General features: G+C 44.9%; 1 protein-coding gene across 9 annotated transcripts in view; it reads right to left on the reverse strand.

Annotated features, from left to right (window-relative positions):
• TRPM3 (transient receptor potential cation channel subfamily M member 3) overlaps positions 1-18298 on the reverse strand; it is a gene marked incomplete at its 5' end in the record, with an annotated part of 449010 nt that overhangs the window by 293736 nt on the left and 136976 nt on the right. For 3 of the 9 annotated variants that reach the window (XM_081213519.1, XM_081213520.1, XM_081213518.1), the window contains one exon: positions 6521-7106. The exons of 3 other annotated variants lie outside the window; for them this stretch is intronic. In XM_081213519.1, coding sequence (XP_081069645.1) covers positions 6521-6610 — 90 coding nt within the window. Of the gene's footprint in view, positions 1-6520; positions 7107-18298 lie in introns of those variants that run through there. 3 more of the 9 variants (XM_081213524.1, XM_081213523.1, XM_081213525.1) reach the window with 2 other exon arrangements.

The raw sequence follows: 18298 nt of genomic DNA on the forward strand, positions 1-18298 counted from the left end.
AAAGGGGGGGACACAAAGAAAGGTGGGGGTGCAGGGAGTTGACGAGATCTGCTTCGAACCCAGCTCTACCTTCCGGGCTGGACAGCTCCTCTGATGTCCTTAAAACATTTCGAATACACTGCTGGACAGCTCCATTGCTTATCTAGGAAATCAAAACCTCACAACTTACAACTTGGAGAGCAGGACATTCGAAAGTTGAGGGTTGAACTAGGCAGCAGCAGCAGCAGCAGCAACAACAACAACAACAGGCCAGAAAGCCAGATGGTTAATATTCCTAGGATTGATGCATTGTCCAGCCAACCAAAGGCTTCATAATGCCCTTCATTAACAGGAAACTGTTGCTGTAAGGGGTGTTTGCTGTAGGATGCTGCATGGTAACTGTATGGGGTATGAGGGGAGGGGTAGTACCTCTGGCAGGGGCACGTTGTGCTCCTTCTGGGGTTGTTTGCCCACAGTTGCTCCCTGCACTCAGTTCTCACCTGCAACTCCAAGAAACTGTCAGCATAGGACAGTAGCCACACCGCAGGCAACAGCTGTGATTGGCTGCCCAGCTGAGGGCAGCCACTAGGTCTCAAACCCTCAGTGAGTTAGGGACTTGCCCTGCACACAAAGGCAGACTCTGGTGGATTGAAAGGAAAAGACCAATGGTCAAGAAGGCAGTTTCTGTATGTGCTGTAGAGGGAAGTGAGCAGCAGACAGGGCTCTTCAACCTGGGAAAGTAGGTCATCTAGAAGGAAAACTCTGACCCTAAACCTCTGCTGCCTTGTGGGACATCTTCAGGAAAAGAAAAGGTTTAGGAGTAAACCCTACACAAATCCTGAGTGGCTTGCTCTGCTTTTCTTTGGAGCACATCAGTGAGGCCAAGGTGGGGGTCTTGTCGCCTGGGCACTGCCCAGGCTTGGTGCTGCTAAGATAGCCATTTGACTTCCCCAGGGGCAGACTCCATTGTCTCTTGAGAGAGACAGATGCCAAGAACGATGCTACACATCATGAATATTATTTCCTTGTTATGTTTGAAGAGGGCTTTTGGGTCTGAGCATAGAGTTCTAGCTAAGTTAAGACTTTGGTCTCACACCATGAGGTTCTAGGTTCAAGTTCTTGAGCTAAATAGTATGTAAATGCATCCAATTCAATAAATCGTTCAAATATTATAGCACACTAAATCCTTAATAGTCTGTTTGCTTGTTGATAAAATGGAATCCTAATGGGCGGAGGAGACAATTGTATGAACACTGACAGTGTTAGTAAGTTGAGGTAGAACAGCTATGTTTGCCTGGAATGAAAATACAAGCAACTGATTTGAAGATGGTCCAGCTGGTCAGCAACGGTGAATGACCCCTCCTTAGCCAAATAAAATCAGGCCATTGAGTGTCCCACATTTCATTCACTGTTGTGCAGCTGAGAATGTTTTAATAGTTTCATGCAGCATGACAATAATTAACCTAGAGATCACCTGCTCAATACTAAGTATTTAACAAAACCCTGTAGGATTAATGTTCTGTGGTAACACAGCTAAGATATTAATGCAGTAACTATTTACTACAGGGAATTAACATAAATCAAGCAGGTAAATGAACTGCCATATTGAAGGTGAAAAATCCAAGTGTGATTTTATCTTTATCATTGGTTTAATATGAAAAAGTATATGGAAAAAAATCAGATTTGATTGGGGAGGGAATTACATACTATGCTTGGCAATGGAGATGCCCATGATGATTCTCTTTGGCAATTTGATATATGTTTTCTATCAGTCAGCATTATTGCTTAATAAAATAAATAAATAAATAAATAAATAAATAAAATAACATAATTTTGCCAGCCCACACATCGGACTGGGTTGCCCAGCTAACCTGATGTCATAACAACAAAAGGGGGGAAGGTAAGTACACCTGGAAAACACATATACAAATATTATCATTTAAGAGTTCAAAAGAACCAAATAGCAGTCTGCCATAATATAGAGAAAAAGAAAAATATCCACCAAGGCCTTGGCCATGCACACTTTACTTTTGTTCCTCCATCTGAAAAGAGCCATCAGTCCTGCACCAGAACCAGGGAAGGCGGTGAAGGTCCTGTGTGAGTGCCTGGAGGCGATTGGAGGATGGATGGCGGCTAACAGATTGAGGTTGAATCCTGACAAGACAGAAGTACTGTTTTGGGGGGGACAGGGGGCGGGCTGGTGTGGAGGACTCTCTGGTCATGAATGGGGTAACTGTGCCCCTGAAGGACCAGGTGTGCAGCCTGGGGGTCATTTTGGACTCACAGCTGCCCAGAGAGGCACAGGTTAATTCTGTGTCCAGGGCAGCTGTCTACCAGCTCCATCTGGTACGCAGGCTGAGACCCTACCTGCCTGCGGACTGTCTCGCCAGAGTGGTGCATGCTCTAGTTATCTCCTGCTTCGACTACTGCAATGCGCTCTATGTGGGGCTACCTTTGAAGGTGACCTGGAAACTGCAATTAATCCAGAATGCGGCAGATAGACTAGTAACTAGGAGTGGCCGCCGGGACCATATAACACCAGTCCTGAGAGATCTGCATTGGTCCCAGTATGTTTCCAAGCACAATTCAAAGTGTTGGTGCTGACCTTTAAAGCCCCAAACGGCCTCGGCCCAGTATACCTGAAGGAGCATCTCCAACCCCATCGTTCAGCCCGGACACGGAGATCCAGTGCCGAGGGCCTTCTGGCAGTTCCCTCATTGCGAGAAGTGAGGTTACAGGGAACCAGACAGAGGGCCTTCTCGGTAGTGGTGCCTGCCCTGTGGAACGCCCTCCCATCAGATGTCAAGGAAATAAGCAACTATCCTATTTTTAAAAGACATCTGAAGGCAGCCCTGTTTAGGGAAGTTTTTAATATTTAATGCTGTATTGTTTTTAACACTCGATTGAGAGCCGTCCAGAGTGGCTGGGGAAACTCAGCCAGATGGGCGGGGTATAAATAATTTGTTGTTGTTATACTGTAAATAGCTTCCCAATTTCTCCTAAGTTTCAAAAGCCTTGCAGAAAGCTGAAAACAAGGAGAGGCTGGGGGGGGGGGGTTGGAAGGCCCCTTGGCTGTGGATTTCTCTCCCCTCCCACCGGTGATGAGTTGCTATTACTGAAATAAGAATCCGTAAAAACCCTGATAGGCAGGCAGAACTGGTCCTACAACTTTCTAGATTGCAGCATTTGTCAACTTTTTATTTTTCCTCCTTCACGTTTGGCTTCCAATGTACTAGCCCAGTGAACAATGTTACCACCTGAAAAATAATCACATGGTCAACCTGTTCATGTCTCCTGTAAGCTGCACTGACTAACAAACCTCAACAATGTGGTCTGAGATGGCCTTTTTCTTTTCGAGCATTTCTGGAGAATTCTCAGAAGCAGCTCAGTTTATCCCAATAATCTTCCAAAACCTGGAGAGTCTCAGCCCAGGGAGCTCCGCTACACAATGTGGCAGAGTCAGAGAGGACAGCCAAGTGGACTCATAAAAGCCCAGCTAACCCAGTTTCCTGCTCTCCACTCTGGGAATGTTTACCCTTCCTAGTAAATTAGTCAGGAGATATTAAAAAGTGCTGCTTCCTCAATTAATCCTGGGCTATGCAGCTGCGGTGTATGAGAGAGCAGTGGAGATGCTGCCACAGCCACAGCCTTAGAAGCTGGTCAGGGCATAAAAAAACTGCCGTGCCAGCCTTGGGTTGCAATCCTATGCCATCAAGTGATGACATTGTGGCAAGTTTGGGATCCAGTGGCCTTAGCCTCTCCCCTTCCCTGCTCCCATGATGCCCCATTTTGGGGTTTTCCGTGGATCCAGAAGTGGAACACCTGCCTGTTGATCTAATGGGTGGAATGGGAAGATCTCCACCAGCAGAGTAATGCTTGTATCATTCCACCAGTGGAGGCCAGCAGGGCTGGAAAGGGGGAGACCCCCACCCAGCAAGACACAAACTCTGTCTGGGACAAAGGAGGCTTGGGCTGTAGCCTGAGCAATGCAGGCCTGGAGCAGGCACAGAAATCTTCACTGGGATGCTCTTGTGCTACGCTGAACTTGTAGCACACAAGAGCACAGGACCAGGGTCTTAGTAATGCAGGGGTTATAAAAGTTCAAACAAAGTGTGTCATTATTTTTTCAAGGAAATTCTCAGTACACTCTGAGGAAGCTTTGCTTCAAAAAAAGAAAAAAGGGGGTTGTATGGATTTCTGATATAAACTTTGAAGGGCAAAGGTGATAAAAACACACCTGGTTCATGTAAATTGACCCAGTTTTAGTTTATTGTGAACTGAACACAGGAACCAGTCCCATTGAAGTGTGTCCTATGTGTATGCCACAGCTTATCCTAGAAGTCTAAAGCTCCCTCTCCTTTCCATGTAGAAGGGAGCTTGTTCTTATATGCAGAGAAATGAGCTTTCCTTGCATCACCCTAAACTTCTTGTTAAAAGTTGCATAACAAGCTGTATTTTCACAATTTCACAAATACAGGTTTCTATTATTAATTAAGATCTCTGTGTATGGTGCAACATTTATTTAACAAAATATCACTAACATTTAAACAATCAAAAGGGCTTATCAGTATGTACCTATGTCTTCTTTTCTCCAGGAATATAAAAATATTGAAGGCTGCAATCCTGTGCACACTTACTTGGAAAAACTTAGTGGCACTTGCTCAGTTAACTTTCCCATGTAATACAGTCCCTGCCCAAACTTGATAAAATTCTATAAGAGCTTCCTATGTTATAAATTAAACCTATCTGGTGTATGTACCAACTATTTTCATGAAATGATAATTCATATTCTGACCTATTGTCATACACTGCCCACATAATCAATTTTTACTGCAGATAAAAAGAAGCAGCAACTTTTACTAGAATAAGTTCCAAATGTCCAGTTAAGAACTGCCATGGCACAATTGCAGCAGCTTATTCAAATCACTTACTGCAATAACTAGTCATGGACCTCAAAAAAACCCCTAAAATAAAAACTCAACTATTACACATTTTAGATAGTTATCTATATATTCATTTTCTTTTTGTTTGTTTCAAAAGAACTACACAACTGATGGACCAAAATTTACATTTGAATATATGCCCAAACACCACACCTTTGGGTTATTTTTAAAGTCCAATGAAAAGTTAAGATTATAGTTCATACCAAACAGACTGGCCTCATAACTATGGAGGTCACCTTATGAATTATGACTGTATGGCTTATAGAGTGTACACACTTGAGTCTGAAATGACTACACACATCTTTTCCATCATGTGCGCATGTGGCAGAAAACTGTGATGGGTGGTCTAGCTCCCTAAAATAAACATGTGTAGCCACATCACATGTCATGGCCTCCTACTGCATCCATTTATGGTGTACAATGTCAATATGCTGTTTATAAACAAACAAACATAATAAAGATCAAGCAACACAAAACTGGCATTATGTGATTCTTTTCCTGAGGTGCTTTTGCAGCTTGGTTTTCTCTCTTTCTGAAAAGCAGCCCCAGAAGTTGTGAGGGACAGTGAGAAAGCATTAGGGGGAGGGGCTGTTTAACCTTTTGCTGCCATCCATGGGGGGTTGGGGGTTGGGTTGGGCAATCTTGGAGAGATAAATGGGACAGAGGGAGGGAGTGAAAGGTCCTCCCTGCCAGCGTCCTCACTCTGCTTCTCAGCTTCTCTTTCCTTCTCTCTTGCCCACATGGGAAGAATCATGCAGCCACACGTCATGTGTAGTTGGGCTGCAATCCTATGCAGTTGGTGGGGATGTCCTCCAAGGAATAGTACATGGGACCAGGCTACTGTATATGTATAATAAAGCACAGTTCTGAAGACTTGCTGCTCAATAGATGTTTCTTTAAAATTTGCTAAACTGGGTATAGTATTGTCAGTGGTACCCTACAAAATTGTGTATACTCAGATCAAAACAGAAATCTAGTGCTCAGCATATTCTCATAGAACAAAACCCACTGAAATACATGGGGCTTTTGCTACTATTTTTTGAAACAAGACATAGTCCAATCATTGAAGAATGCTTCCAGAAACCCAAAACATGTTTGTTAATGCATTTAAAAGAAAACATAAAGTTTTCCTCTAGCCAGAGTCTGACCTCAATCACCATGTAAGAATTTCAAACCAACCATTTATATAAGCTACATTAAAAAATTAGCAGAGATTGCTAACGCTGAACGTCATAATGTAATGTGCTCACAGGTGATGCTGGAAACTATGTAAGTAATTGAAACTGACAGCTGCTGAGACTTCTCACAATTCATACACATTCCACAGATCCAATTTTCCTTGCCCTTTCAAACATCCCTTATACCACACGAGCATTAAATGCATCTTAGAAGACAGTTTCGGTGCTAAATATGCCCTCCAGTACTACAAATGCAATTTTCCTACCTGTATGTGAGCAACATAATTTCTACAATGACCAGAAGTATATCCTAAATTGGAGAACTGAAGGTTAATTGTAGATTTGCATCCTAGTGACACAATGTGAGAAATGGGTGAAAACAAGATCACTGAGAGTAAAAATGTGATGGTTTTACAGTACCTTAAGTAGCCTGACAGATGGAAGAAAGGCAGCATGGCACAGCTTCCGAATGGTCCAGTTTAGTGGCCGAGGAGCATCACTTTGACTCATGACCCTCAAAAATTCCACTGGAATAATATAATGCAAACCACACAAATGCCTACAAAACAGCTGCTCCTCCACGGTGTTGGCATCCCATGTCCATTAGATGTCCACACCTGCAATTCCATGAGGCAGATGCCTCCTGTAACTTGGCTGAAAGGCTGGCCAAGTGAATCTGCTTTAGCCACCGATCCTCCTTAAGAAAACACCAGGAGTGCTCATGCATACCAAATGTGCTTGAGCAGAGCATCAGGCTGCTTGCTGCTGCTCAGGGGAGGGCTGCACAGTGTTAGAAGAAAAGGGACAGCCTGCCTTTTTTGAAGCCTGCAGTAAGAGCTTTGCGCTCGCTCCCTTTCCCTTTCTCCTTTCGGGGTGCAAGCCATTTGTTTTGCTTTCTTTTTTATCTCAGGGAGGTGACAACAGAATATATAAATCAAGCAAGGAAAGAGTACCGTAGTCCCCAGTTTGTCTTGCACAGCATTTTAAAGAAAAGAGATAAAGCCTTCAAAGAGGGAGGAGGGACTACATTCACGGTGAGAAAAAATGGGTTTCCAACTGTTATGGAAAGGAAGTCACCTGCTCACTCTCTGATTTACTGTATCTGACGTGAAGGTTTTAAATCATATCTGCCCTGCTATAATATGGACACTTTATTAGCAGCAAATGAGTGGGGCTGTCTCCTGGCACACTGCCATCATAATGAAAAATGCATTTAGATGTACATCCCCCCCCCTAAGGAAACCACATGAAGCATTACAGATCAATGGGTTGCATAAGTCTGGGGGTGCTTTGCTTTAACTCATCCACAGATGCCATTTTAAAAACAAACCTAAAACATTGGCTTTTACCTTTTAGCTCACTAGTCATGGGGTTCTGCTAGCACCAATCCTGCACCACTAGCAACATACCCCAAGTAACAGATTAGGGATGACTCTGCTGCAGATATCCCCCTGTGGTCTCTCTCCGCTTACCAGGAGGCAGAAACAGCAGGACTTAAGATGAGGAGCACTTCAGTGCTGGAGGGGGAAAGTAGCTTTCAAAGAAATAAGCCCTTAAAAAAAGTATCAAACACAGCCATGGCTTTGTGAGCTCTTGAATCACATTATTTTAAACAACAAATTTAAATTGTACCTGGGGTATTGTTGCTGGTCACTAATTAGACCACATATATAACTACAAGAAATGGAAGAAAACATAAATGATGCACACACATAAATATCTCAAAACATACTAGCTGCTGTTACTTCTTAGGGGAATTTACATGGTTTCGTATCATGGATTTGAAAGCCGTGGAATTTGAAATGTGTCAGAAATACTATTTTTATTTTATTGAAACCATCTGTTATGATTCTTTCTGTAGACACTTTAGTTCTATAATATCCTGACAGGGCACCTCCAGTTATCTTGCCATTTTCTTACTCCTTGCACGGTCAGAAAAATGACTGAATGACCCTGGGAAAAGTGAGAAAACTTGGACAGTGTGCTAAAGTTTTTGAAATAAATACACAGATAAACTAAAATTATTCAAAACTCTGCATTTCCCCCCAAACTCCTGCAACATTATTTTAGTATTCAATAGCCTTCAGTTGCCACTTTCCCTAATCAAGTCAAAATCATGTGTTTCTTTAAATAGCGTAACATAGACACTTTCTTTAAAACTAAAAAATGATAGCCTATGTGTCATTAAATTGTGAACCCTAAAGATCTAAAGAACTCAAACATGTAATTTATACATTTCAGTATGAAATGTTTTCCAACTTGTGTATGAATTACCCTACTCACATAACTTACTCTGATCCAGAAGCTAAATCTGGTGTGGAGAACCTTTGGTCCTCCAGATGTTGTTCAGAAAGCCTAGTCAATGGCCAGCATCTGGAGGGCCAAAGGTTCCCCCCACTGGGCTCAGGGAAGCCGTCCTGTAGCTCGTTACCTGAGTATAAATCTTTCTTTGAAAAAGCGTGTATGAGAGAAAAGTGGAATTTAGAACAGGATTATGCCTTAAAGTGGAGTGATTATGATTTTGATGAACACAATCACAAAGTCTTAAAGGGAGAAGACATTGAATTTTAGTTGCTGTAATAATTAAGGGTGAAATAGGATGAAAAATTGGGCACAGCAGATTGAAATGGAGGCATAACAACTTTAATTATAATTCTTCCTAGGAAGAACGCTTAAGGATTCTAGACAGTCATCCTGGTGCTATGAAAACTATATCTTCTGCTAAAATTAACAACTTGCTGCTGTCATTTACATTTTAGCAACTGTCTTTCCTCTGAGAAAGACTGAGAGAGCCAGTGTGGTGTAGTGGTTAAGAGCGGTAGTCACGTAATCTGGGGAACCGGGTTCGCGTCTCCGCTCCTCCACATGCAGCTGCTGGGTGACCTTCGGCAAATTAAGTACGTAACCAGAGGTACCACTGTATTACCAGTGGAAGACAATAGCTGACATTATTTTCAACAGAATAAAATAGGTGTTATATATCTATATCTGTATCTATATATCTAGCTATCTAGCTATCTACAGTGGAACCTCTATTTGCAACCATAATCTGTTCCGGAGGTCCGTCCAGAGGTCAAAACGGGTTGCTGGGAGACACACCGCTGTGAGCAGGTGCAGGTGGCGATTGCCCGCTTCTGTGCATGTGCGAAAAGCGATTGCCGCTTCTGCACATGCGCGAATGGCAATTGCTGCTCCTGCACATGTGCGAACGGTGGCAAACCCGCCAGTTCCAGGTTTGCCACGGTTGCGACTTGGAACAACCGTAAGAAGAGGCGGTGGTAAGTAGAGGTTTCACTGTATTTAAAATTTTATTATTATTAATTGAATTTATATACCGCACTACACCTGGAGGTCTCAGGGCAGTTCATTCTCGTGTGTGTGTGTGTGTGTGTGTGTGTGTATGTAGAGAGAGAGAGAGCCCTACTATTTTCTAACTCAGAAGGAATACATACTGATATTTCCTTTTCTTGTCAGACAAAATTTATTAAAGCTTACCATAAAATCCTAAGCATGTTTATTCAGATGTAAGGATGGGAGAAGGATGGGAGTTTGCAACTCCGCACTTGTTAAGAGAAGCGGAATGCACAGGTAAGGGAATATTTGAATCGGAGGATCAACTGGGGGTAGGGTCGAGCGCTTAACACTTCTGGTGTCCAAAGCTTGCTGCCTAATACCACTAAAAACTGCTAGAGGAGATTTTCAGGCAAGTCTCACGTGTCTAGTCATGAAGGTCACTTGGGCCTCTAGGGACAGAGCTGAATCCAGAAGAATGCCCAAATTGCATACTTGCCCCTTCAGAGAAAGTGCAACACTGGTCAGGCAACCAGCCTATTTCTTGGACACAGAAATCATACACCAACAGAGCCTCCAATTTGCCAGGATCCAAATTTTATATGATGACATCCAGCTCTATTTCTCCTTGTTAACAGAGTCAGGTAAGGCTGTGGAAATGCTGAAAGTGTCTGATTTGATAATGAGCTGGATGAGGGCCATTAAATGGAAGTTTGATCTCGAGAAGGTGGAGGTTTGTGGGCAGATTGCTCTCTAATTAAGGGTGATGGTGTTCAGCTAATTCTGGATGTGCACCCTCTAAAGAAACAGATCCAGCTGTTGTTTCTGGCCCTGATGTTCTTCGTAGGAAGGAGTGCCATTCACCAGCTTGGGCTGGTCTACCAGCTCCAACCATGCCTAGACAGAGAGAGTCTAGTCAGTTGTCCATGCTCTCGTTCAACATCCTGTATAAATGAGTGAAATGCATTTATATCTCTGAAAACTGTTCAGAAGCTTCCATTAGTACAAATTGCAGTCGACAGAATTATTAGTTTATACTGGTTACACAGGATTGCTTATCACTGACTGCCCCATTTCACTTTTAAAGACCCACTTCCTCCCACACTAACCTGCCTAGATGCTGAAGTCACCAATCTTTGCCATTCTCCAAATACTATCTCCCTCAAACTGGAGGTTAGCTGCAGCAGGTAAAAGCGCTCCCCCCCTTTTTTGTACCCACAGCTATGGAATGTCCTCACCAGGACAGGATATTTGGCACGAACATCACTGTCTTTTCAGTGTCAGGCAAAAACTTCATTTATGAAGGCACAATTTTTATTTTTATTTTACTATCTTAAAAGTATTTAAAATTCTCTTACTTCTGATAGCGTTTTTATTTTCCATTTCTCTTAACATGCATTTATTGTTGTTTTAATTTTTGTATACTAGCCTGCAATCTCTACTGAAAGACAGTATATAAATCTTTTAAATAAACAGATACATCTTTTTTTAAATGTAGTTACATACTAAAAATAAATTGTTAGACTCATAATAAATTTATAAAGTAATCCTACTTCTGTTTGTATCCATGACAACACAGATTTGTTTTCTGGCGCTCCAAATAGTTGTTTCAATATGGCTTACTTAAATAACTTTAAAAGATGCAGCAAGATAAAGTAGTTTTATATCATAGGGACTTATTTTGATACAATCTGGAATACATGCACACCTACACCCACTGGTGGCTTGGAATGAACAAAAGCCAGAAGGACCTTTTAGGGGAGGCCACACACTACACAGTCTAGTAACTTTTTACAAAAAGAAGTACACCTGGGCTTTGAAATTCCTGTATGTGTGCAGGGATTGGGGGCATAATATTCAGATTTCAGATTGGGAAAGGTTATGGGAAACGGATTTGAAATTCACAGCATGTTGTATGCTGCAAGAGAACTATATGGAAATGATGTACCAGTGGTAAACTAGCAAAGATGTATAAAACAAGTACAAATACCTGCAGGAAATGTAAAGAAAAAGAAGGTACCTTTTATCATATGTGGTGGTCATGTAAGGTAATAAAGGCTTTCTGGGAGATGATCTATAATGAACTGAAAAAAATGTTTAAAATAACCTTTGTAAAAAAAAAACCTACCAGCTTTTCTATTAGGAGTTATAGGTACCAACATCCCAAAGGACCAGAAAAGACTTTTTATGTATGTGAGAATAGCAGCAGGGATACTACCGGCCCAGAGATGGAAAGAAGAAAGAGTCCCTACCAGAGAGGAATGGCAAGCTAAGCTGCTAGACTAGGCTGAAGTGGCAAAACTGACCAGAAAGCTCAGGGACCAAGAAGACAAGAAATTTAAGAAAGAATGGGAAAAGTTTACAATTTATTTAGGAGACCACTGTAAGCAGATGACAACATTAGCAGGATTTTAATCCCACTTGTAATGTAATAAATATTATGTATCTGAAGAAATGTGCATGCACACGAAAGCTTATAACCAGAACAAAGTTAGTTGGTATCTAAGGCGCTACTGGACATTTTTTAAAATTTTTTAAAGAATATTAGGGGCAATATGGATAGACATAAAATATAGATTACAAAATAATATGCAGTTGAAAATGTTAACTATAGGACCCATGGACGGGATGTGGGGAAATCCCAAGATTCAGAGTAATCTCATTACATGGATGTGTATTTGGTATGGTTATAAATTCATATTTGTAAAATCAAATAAAAATGATTTGCGGGGGGTGTGTGTGTGAAATTTCTGTATGCATAGGAATCTATTTTATTTTATTTTATTTATTATTACCTCACCCTTCCTTCCAAAGGAGCCTAGGCCAGCAAACAACAAACAATAAAACAATAAAACATCTTACAAACAATTCCAATACATCTAGCACAGGCATCCCCAACCTGCGGCCCTCCAAAGGTTTTGGCCTACAACTCCCATGATCCCTAGCTAACAGGACCAGTGGTCAGGGATGATGGGAATTGTAGTCCAAAACATCTGGAGGGGATGGTTGGGGATGCCTGATCTAGCAGCTACCAGCTCGAGTTTTTTAAAAAAGCAATTGGACAGTAGTAGAGATGCTACTGAATTACCGTATTTTTCGCCCTATAGGACGCACTTTTTCCCCTCCAAAAATGAAGGGGAAATGTGGGTGCGTCCTATGGGGCGAATGCAGGCTTTCGCTGAAGCCTGGAGAGCGAGAGCGGTAGGTGCGCACCGACCCCTCTCGCTCTCCAGGCTTCGCGGATCTCTCCTGAAGCAGCGGGAACGCTCCCGCTGCTTGGGGAGAGTTGCCGGCATCCCGAAGCCTGCGCGCGCTGATCTCAGCACGTGCAGGCTTCGCGGATCTCTCCTGAAGCAGCGGGAACGCTCCCGCTGCTTGGGGAGAGTTGCCTCCATGCCGAAGCCTGCGCGCGCTGATCTCAGCACGTGCAGGCTTCGCGGATCTCTCCTGAAGCAGCGGGAACGCTCCCGCTGCTTGGGGAGAGATGCCGGCATCCCGAAGCCTGCGCGCGCTGATCTCAGCGCGTCCAGGCTTCGCGGATCTCTCCTCAAGCAGCGGGAGCCACCGCTGGGCTCCCACGGCTTGCAGAGAGCTGCCTGTTTGGGGGCTGGGGTCGGGGGAAGCTCAGGCTGCCCCAGCCCCGCGCCTGGGGGGGAAATAATTTTTTCCCCTTTATTTCCCCCCCAAAAAACTAGGTGCGTCTTATGGGACGGTGCGTCCTATAGGGCGAAAAATACGGTAAACAGTGTTCTTTGTATTATTTATTTAATTATTTAAATTTATATACCGCCCTTCATTCTAGGATCACAGGGTGGTTTACAGTATAAAAACCACAAAAACAAAACAAGACCCCCCTTGCTTTGCAGTTGTGTCCAGCATGCTTCAAGAGAATTGATTCGGGTGACCTAGTTTTTCCCCTTTTATAGGAGAAAGAGGCTCTGGTTTGGTTTTCTTTTGGAAGTTATGACTAAAATTTAGTCTATGTGATATTTAACTATTTTATTACTTTGAATATAAGACAGCATGACACATTATAAATAACTTAGCTACAAAGCCAAGTGAGAACAAAGATATTTCTTATGTTGCAAATATAAATGTCAGTATAAAAATGTTTCTTTTGAAATATTTTTCAAAATAAAAAATGGTGAAAAGGACCTGGAAGGTGGGAAGATAAATGACAAGGAGAGGTAAATGTGTAAGTCACATCCTTCTGCAGCAAAAGACAAGCAGGATGAAGCCCTCTCATCTCAAGCTGTGTATTGGAATTGGACTTGCTCCTTCAAGCAATTATTTGCAAAGCTCAGGCTTTCCCCCCAAGCGTTCTCTGGGGAAAGGAACAACATTAAAAAGCCAATCTTTCGGAATGAAGAGGAGGGGAACTTACAGTATGGGAGGCCCCCGTGCCCTTCCTTTTCCCTGTAAGCATTAGAAATCCTCTCCAGCTCAACCCCGCTGGAGTCCCACTCCCTCTCCTTTCCAGTAGCTAATATTCCCACAACAGCGGCTGGGATGGGGAAAAGGAGGGGGCTGCACCTCAGGAGCCAAGGAGCCCCTGCAAATTATCCCAGGACACTTCATGTGGGCCTGGCTTGGCCCAACAAAGACCCAAGCAAAACCCCTTCTGCCTGTTTTTCCCTTCTGAGGACCCCTGAAACTAACTGGTAGCAAATCAAGGCACAGAAACTACCGTATATGATCTAACCCTCCGTAACCTCGCAAACTGAAGCTTCCAGATATTCAAAATAAAATAGGCTTACTACATTGGTAATTACATGGTTAGCCTATGTGCATTCAACTATTAAATGCAAATGTTCTTCATATGCACCAATTAGTACAGAAAAAACAGGTGCTCATTTCCAAGTTACATGGATCTCACGACTGCTGCACACCAAACCCATTTTCCAGCAAGGTCTGCTAGCTGGCTAATTGCTTTTTATTCAGCTTTTTATAAATAAATAAATAAATAAATGACTAAATGCTGCTAAATGAAGCCATAATTTATGTTCATTTTTCAAACATAAGTAAATAATTCAGTCAACTAAATGTTAATAGCTCACACTAAAAGGCATCCAAAGGACAACATATGAATAAAGTGGTGAAAATATTGCCCACACTGCTGTTGAGTTCCTGAAGAACTAGAGGGAAAGTTCAATAGAAATGCCAACCAAAATAACGGGGAAATTTGGCACTTACACTTCTGAAAATACATGGTGGGAGACTGAAATAACAATATTGTGGAAGAAATTAGGTGCTAAAGTTTCTGGAGTTTTGTAGGAGTTCAAATTTCTAAAATGCATCCATAATTAAATTAATAAACTGTCACCAAATTTGCTCAGCATCCTACAGAACCAGAACTTCCATTTTTGCCATGTTATCACAATCTTAGAGTTCTGCCCAAGTCATTTTGCTGCCCCAAATAGTTGCAGGATGATCCATGATCTGTGTCCTAGAATCCCTTCCAAATCTCTTCCTCTTAGCGAGCACCTTTCAGACCCTTTCGGTGCCTCTGAAAATATTGCGGCTGTTAAGTTGTGGGCGAACATATCAGACAACACAGCGATTCTTCCAAAGCAGCTCTTTATTTGTAAGCTGGAACAGAACTAACTGAGGCGCTCAGTCAGCCTGCTTATATAGAGCTCCAGAACAATGTAACTGTTGCAACTTTCTAAAACTATCCAATCACTGAACGTCACTTTCGATCCTTCATTTGCATACAAACTATCCAATCACTGAACGTCACTTTCGATCCTTCATTTGCATAACTATCTACATTATCCTCCTACTAGCCCAGGGTGAGAACTTCAGTACATAACACCCCTCCCCACCGAGATAAGGCGTTAGTTACAATCATAATGGTTTCCTTATCTACAGCACTACACGTAATGGTTCAATTAGGCACAAAAGCATATCGGTTAGATTTCACATACTTAGACCAACAGTGATACATGTCCAACAACATAGTCCTTTAAATAAGTTGGGCGCTTGGAAACTCTGCCAGACCGCCGGGGACTGGTAGCCAAGTCCAGGGGGCCACACAATTCTTGCTGAGGCTGTGGTGGCATTGAAACCTAGGTGGCATTGAAACCAAGTCCCCTGGATCCGCTGCTGTGGGTGGAACCTCCGCAAGTGGAGTTGGTGGAATGTCAGGCACGGCAGTGGTCTGAGTCTGTGGTATGTCTGCCAGACCCTCTGAAGCAGCTTGGTTCGGCTCCACGCTGGCAGTTTGTGAGAGAGGTGTAGGTGGAGCCTCACCATCTGTAAGTGTCTGTTCCGGAGCCACGAGCGCAGTTGGGGGCACCACGGTAGTGTCCAAGTCCCCAACCCTGCGCCTAAGCTGGTCTATGTGCCGGCGCCACAAGCGTCCATCTTCGAGTGCCACCTGGTACGAGCGAGGTCCAGTGACTCCCACTACTGTGGCTGGCACCCAAGGAATGTCCCCCACAAAGTTCCGGGCAAAGACCTGGTTTCCAGGAACAAATGACCGTGGCGTGTTGGCATCTGGGTGCAGCCGGTCGAGCGGGGACCTGAGGCGGCGGCCCATAAGCAGTTTAGCAGGACTCCGCCCTCTGGCTGCATGAGGGGTGATGTGTTGCACAAACACGTATTTGGCGACCCGCTCGTGCCAGTCTCCCCGGTCCAGGCGCGCCAGTGCCTCTTTTGCCGAGCGCACCATTCTCTGCTTGCCTGTTGCTGGATGGATGAAATGGTGCCGTTAGGGCATGGCGGATGCCCAGTCCCAAAAGGTACCGCTCAAAAGTGCCTGATGTTAACTGTGGTCCGTTGTCGGACACAAGGACATCAGGACACCCATGCGTCGCAAAGAGAACTCGCAGCACTCAGATGACGGCCTCGGTAGTGGTGGAGGGCATCAGGGCCACCTCCAGCCATTTGGAATAGGCGTCCACCACTACCATAAAGGTCCGGCCGTGAAAGGGGCCGGCCAGATCGATGTGCACCCTCAACCAGGGTGTCCTGGGCGTCTCCCAGGTGTGTCCCTTAGCTGCCGGTGGTGCAGGCCTCGATTCTTGGCACGCTTGACAGGCGGAAACCCAGGCAGTGATGGCATAGTCCATGTTAGGCCACCAGACGTAACACCAAGCCAACGCCTTCATTTTGACGATTCCCGGGTGGCCAACGTGCAGAGCCTCAAGGACACATTGACGGAGTCTTTGGGGAATCACAATGCGGTCTCCCCACAGCAGACAGCCGCAATGAGCTGAGAGTTCATGTTGTCTGGTTGCGAAGAGCTGGAACTCCGATGCAAAAGGCCCTTGTGGCCACCCCCTCCACACCCAGTTGAGCACACAGCTGATGGTGCGATCCTGGGCAGATGCGGAGGCCACAGTGGTAGCCGATACAGGTGCTGCCAGAAGATCCTCAATCAGGAGGAGCGATGAAGCAGGAGTCGGGTCTTCCACAAACGCTAGAAGAGGGCAAGGGCTGAGGGCGTCGGCATGGCCCATCGATTTTCCTGGGCGATGGACGAGCCAGTAGTGGTAGGCAGCCAGGAAAACAGTCCATCGCAGCATGTGCGGTGAGAGGACCAGTGGAGCTGGTCGATCACCGGCGAGGAGGCCCAGGAACAGCTTGTGGTCGGTGATGAGGTTGAAAGTTCTGCCGTAGAGGTATTCATGGAACCTCTTCACTCCAGCCACAAGTGCCAGTGCCTCCTTGTCGAGCTGGCTGTAATTCCATTCCATCGGAGATAGCGTCCTGGAAAAGTAGGCGAGCGGTGCTTCTCTTCCGTCTGGAAAACGGTGACTAAGGACAGCGCCAATGCCAAAAGGTGAGGCGTCGCAGGCAAGGACCAGCGGCCTGGCTTCACTGTACTGTACCAGCATACTGTCCGATGAAAGGAGAGCCTTGACCGCGTTGAAGGCCGCCGTCTCCCGATGACCCCAGGACCAAGGTGTCTTTGTGCTGAGGAGTCGGTGAAGAGGCTCGGCTACCGTCGCTTTGTGGAGCAGGAACATGTTATAAAAGTTCAGCAGTCCCAGGAACGCCTGCAACTCTGTCTTGTTCTTTAGGATGGGGGCCTGCTGGATCTTGGATGTGGTCGGGTGAAGGCCGGAGGCGTCGATAAGATAGCCCAGGAACTCCACCTGTGGAACGGCGATCTGGCACTTCTCCCTCTGTACCTTGAGCCCGGCCTCTTGGAACCTGGTCAGTACGGCACGGAGGCGCTCAAACAGCTGCTGGTGTGAGTCTGCGGACACCAAGACGTCATCAAAATATGGTACCACGCCCGGAAGCCCTTGCAGGAGACGCTCCATAAGGCTTTGGAAGATGCCAGGAGCCACACTCACCCCAAACTGCAAACGGCGGCAACGAAATGCCCCTCGGTGGGTGACGATCGTCTAGGCTTCAGCAGTGGCATCATCGACGGGCAGTTGTTGATAGGCTTGGGCAAGGTCCAGCTTAGCGAAGACCTTATCCTCACCCAGGGAATGCAGCAGGTGTTGAACAACAGGAACCAGGTAAGCGTGCTGCTGAAGTGCCTTGTTGATCGTGCACTTGTAGTCAGCGCAGATTCTCACCGACCCGTCTGGCTTGACAGGCGTGACGATGGGGGTTTCCCACTTGGCGTGGTCAACCGGCTCCAAAACTCCTTGGGCAATCAGCTTGTCCAGTTGTTCGTCCACCTTAGCCTTGAGAGCAAAGGGAACCCGGCGTGGCTTTAGCTTGATGGGGGCGACTTGTGGATCAAGGCTAAAGGAGATGGGCGTACCTGTATATTGCCCCAAAGTGCCGTCAAAAACCTCGGCAAAGTCTTTGACCAGACCCTCAGTCTCTGCGTTAGAGATGCAGTTGATGCCGGTGACTTCCAGGCCGAGGGCATCAAACCAGTCTAGCCCTAGGAGGCTTGGCCACTGACCTTTGACCACCACCAGTCGGAGCAGGCCTGAA

The sequence above is a fragment of the Podarcis bocagei genome (genome assembly GCF_964188305.1).
Source record: "Podarcis bocagei genome assembly, chromosome: 11".
In the NCBI taxonomy this organism is placed as follows: Eukaryota; Metazoa; Chordata; class Lepidosauria; order Squamata; family Lacertidae; genus Podarcis; species Podarcis bocagei.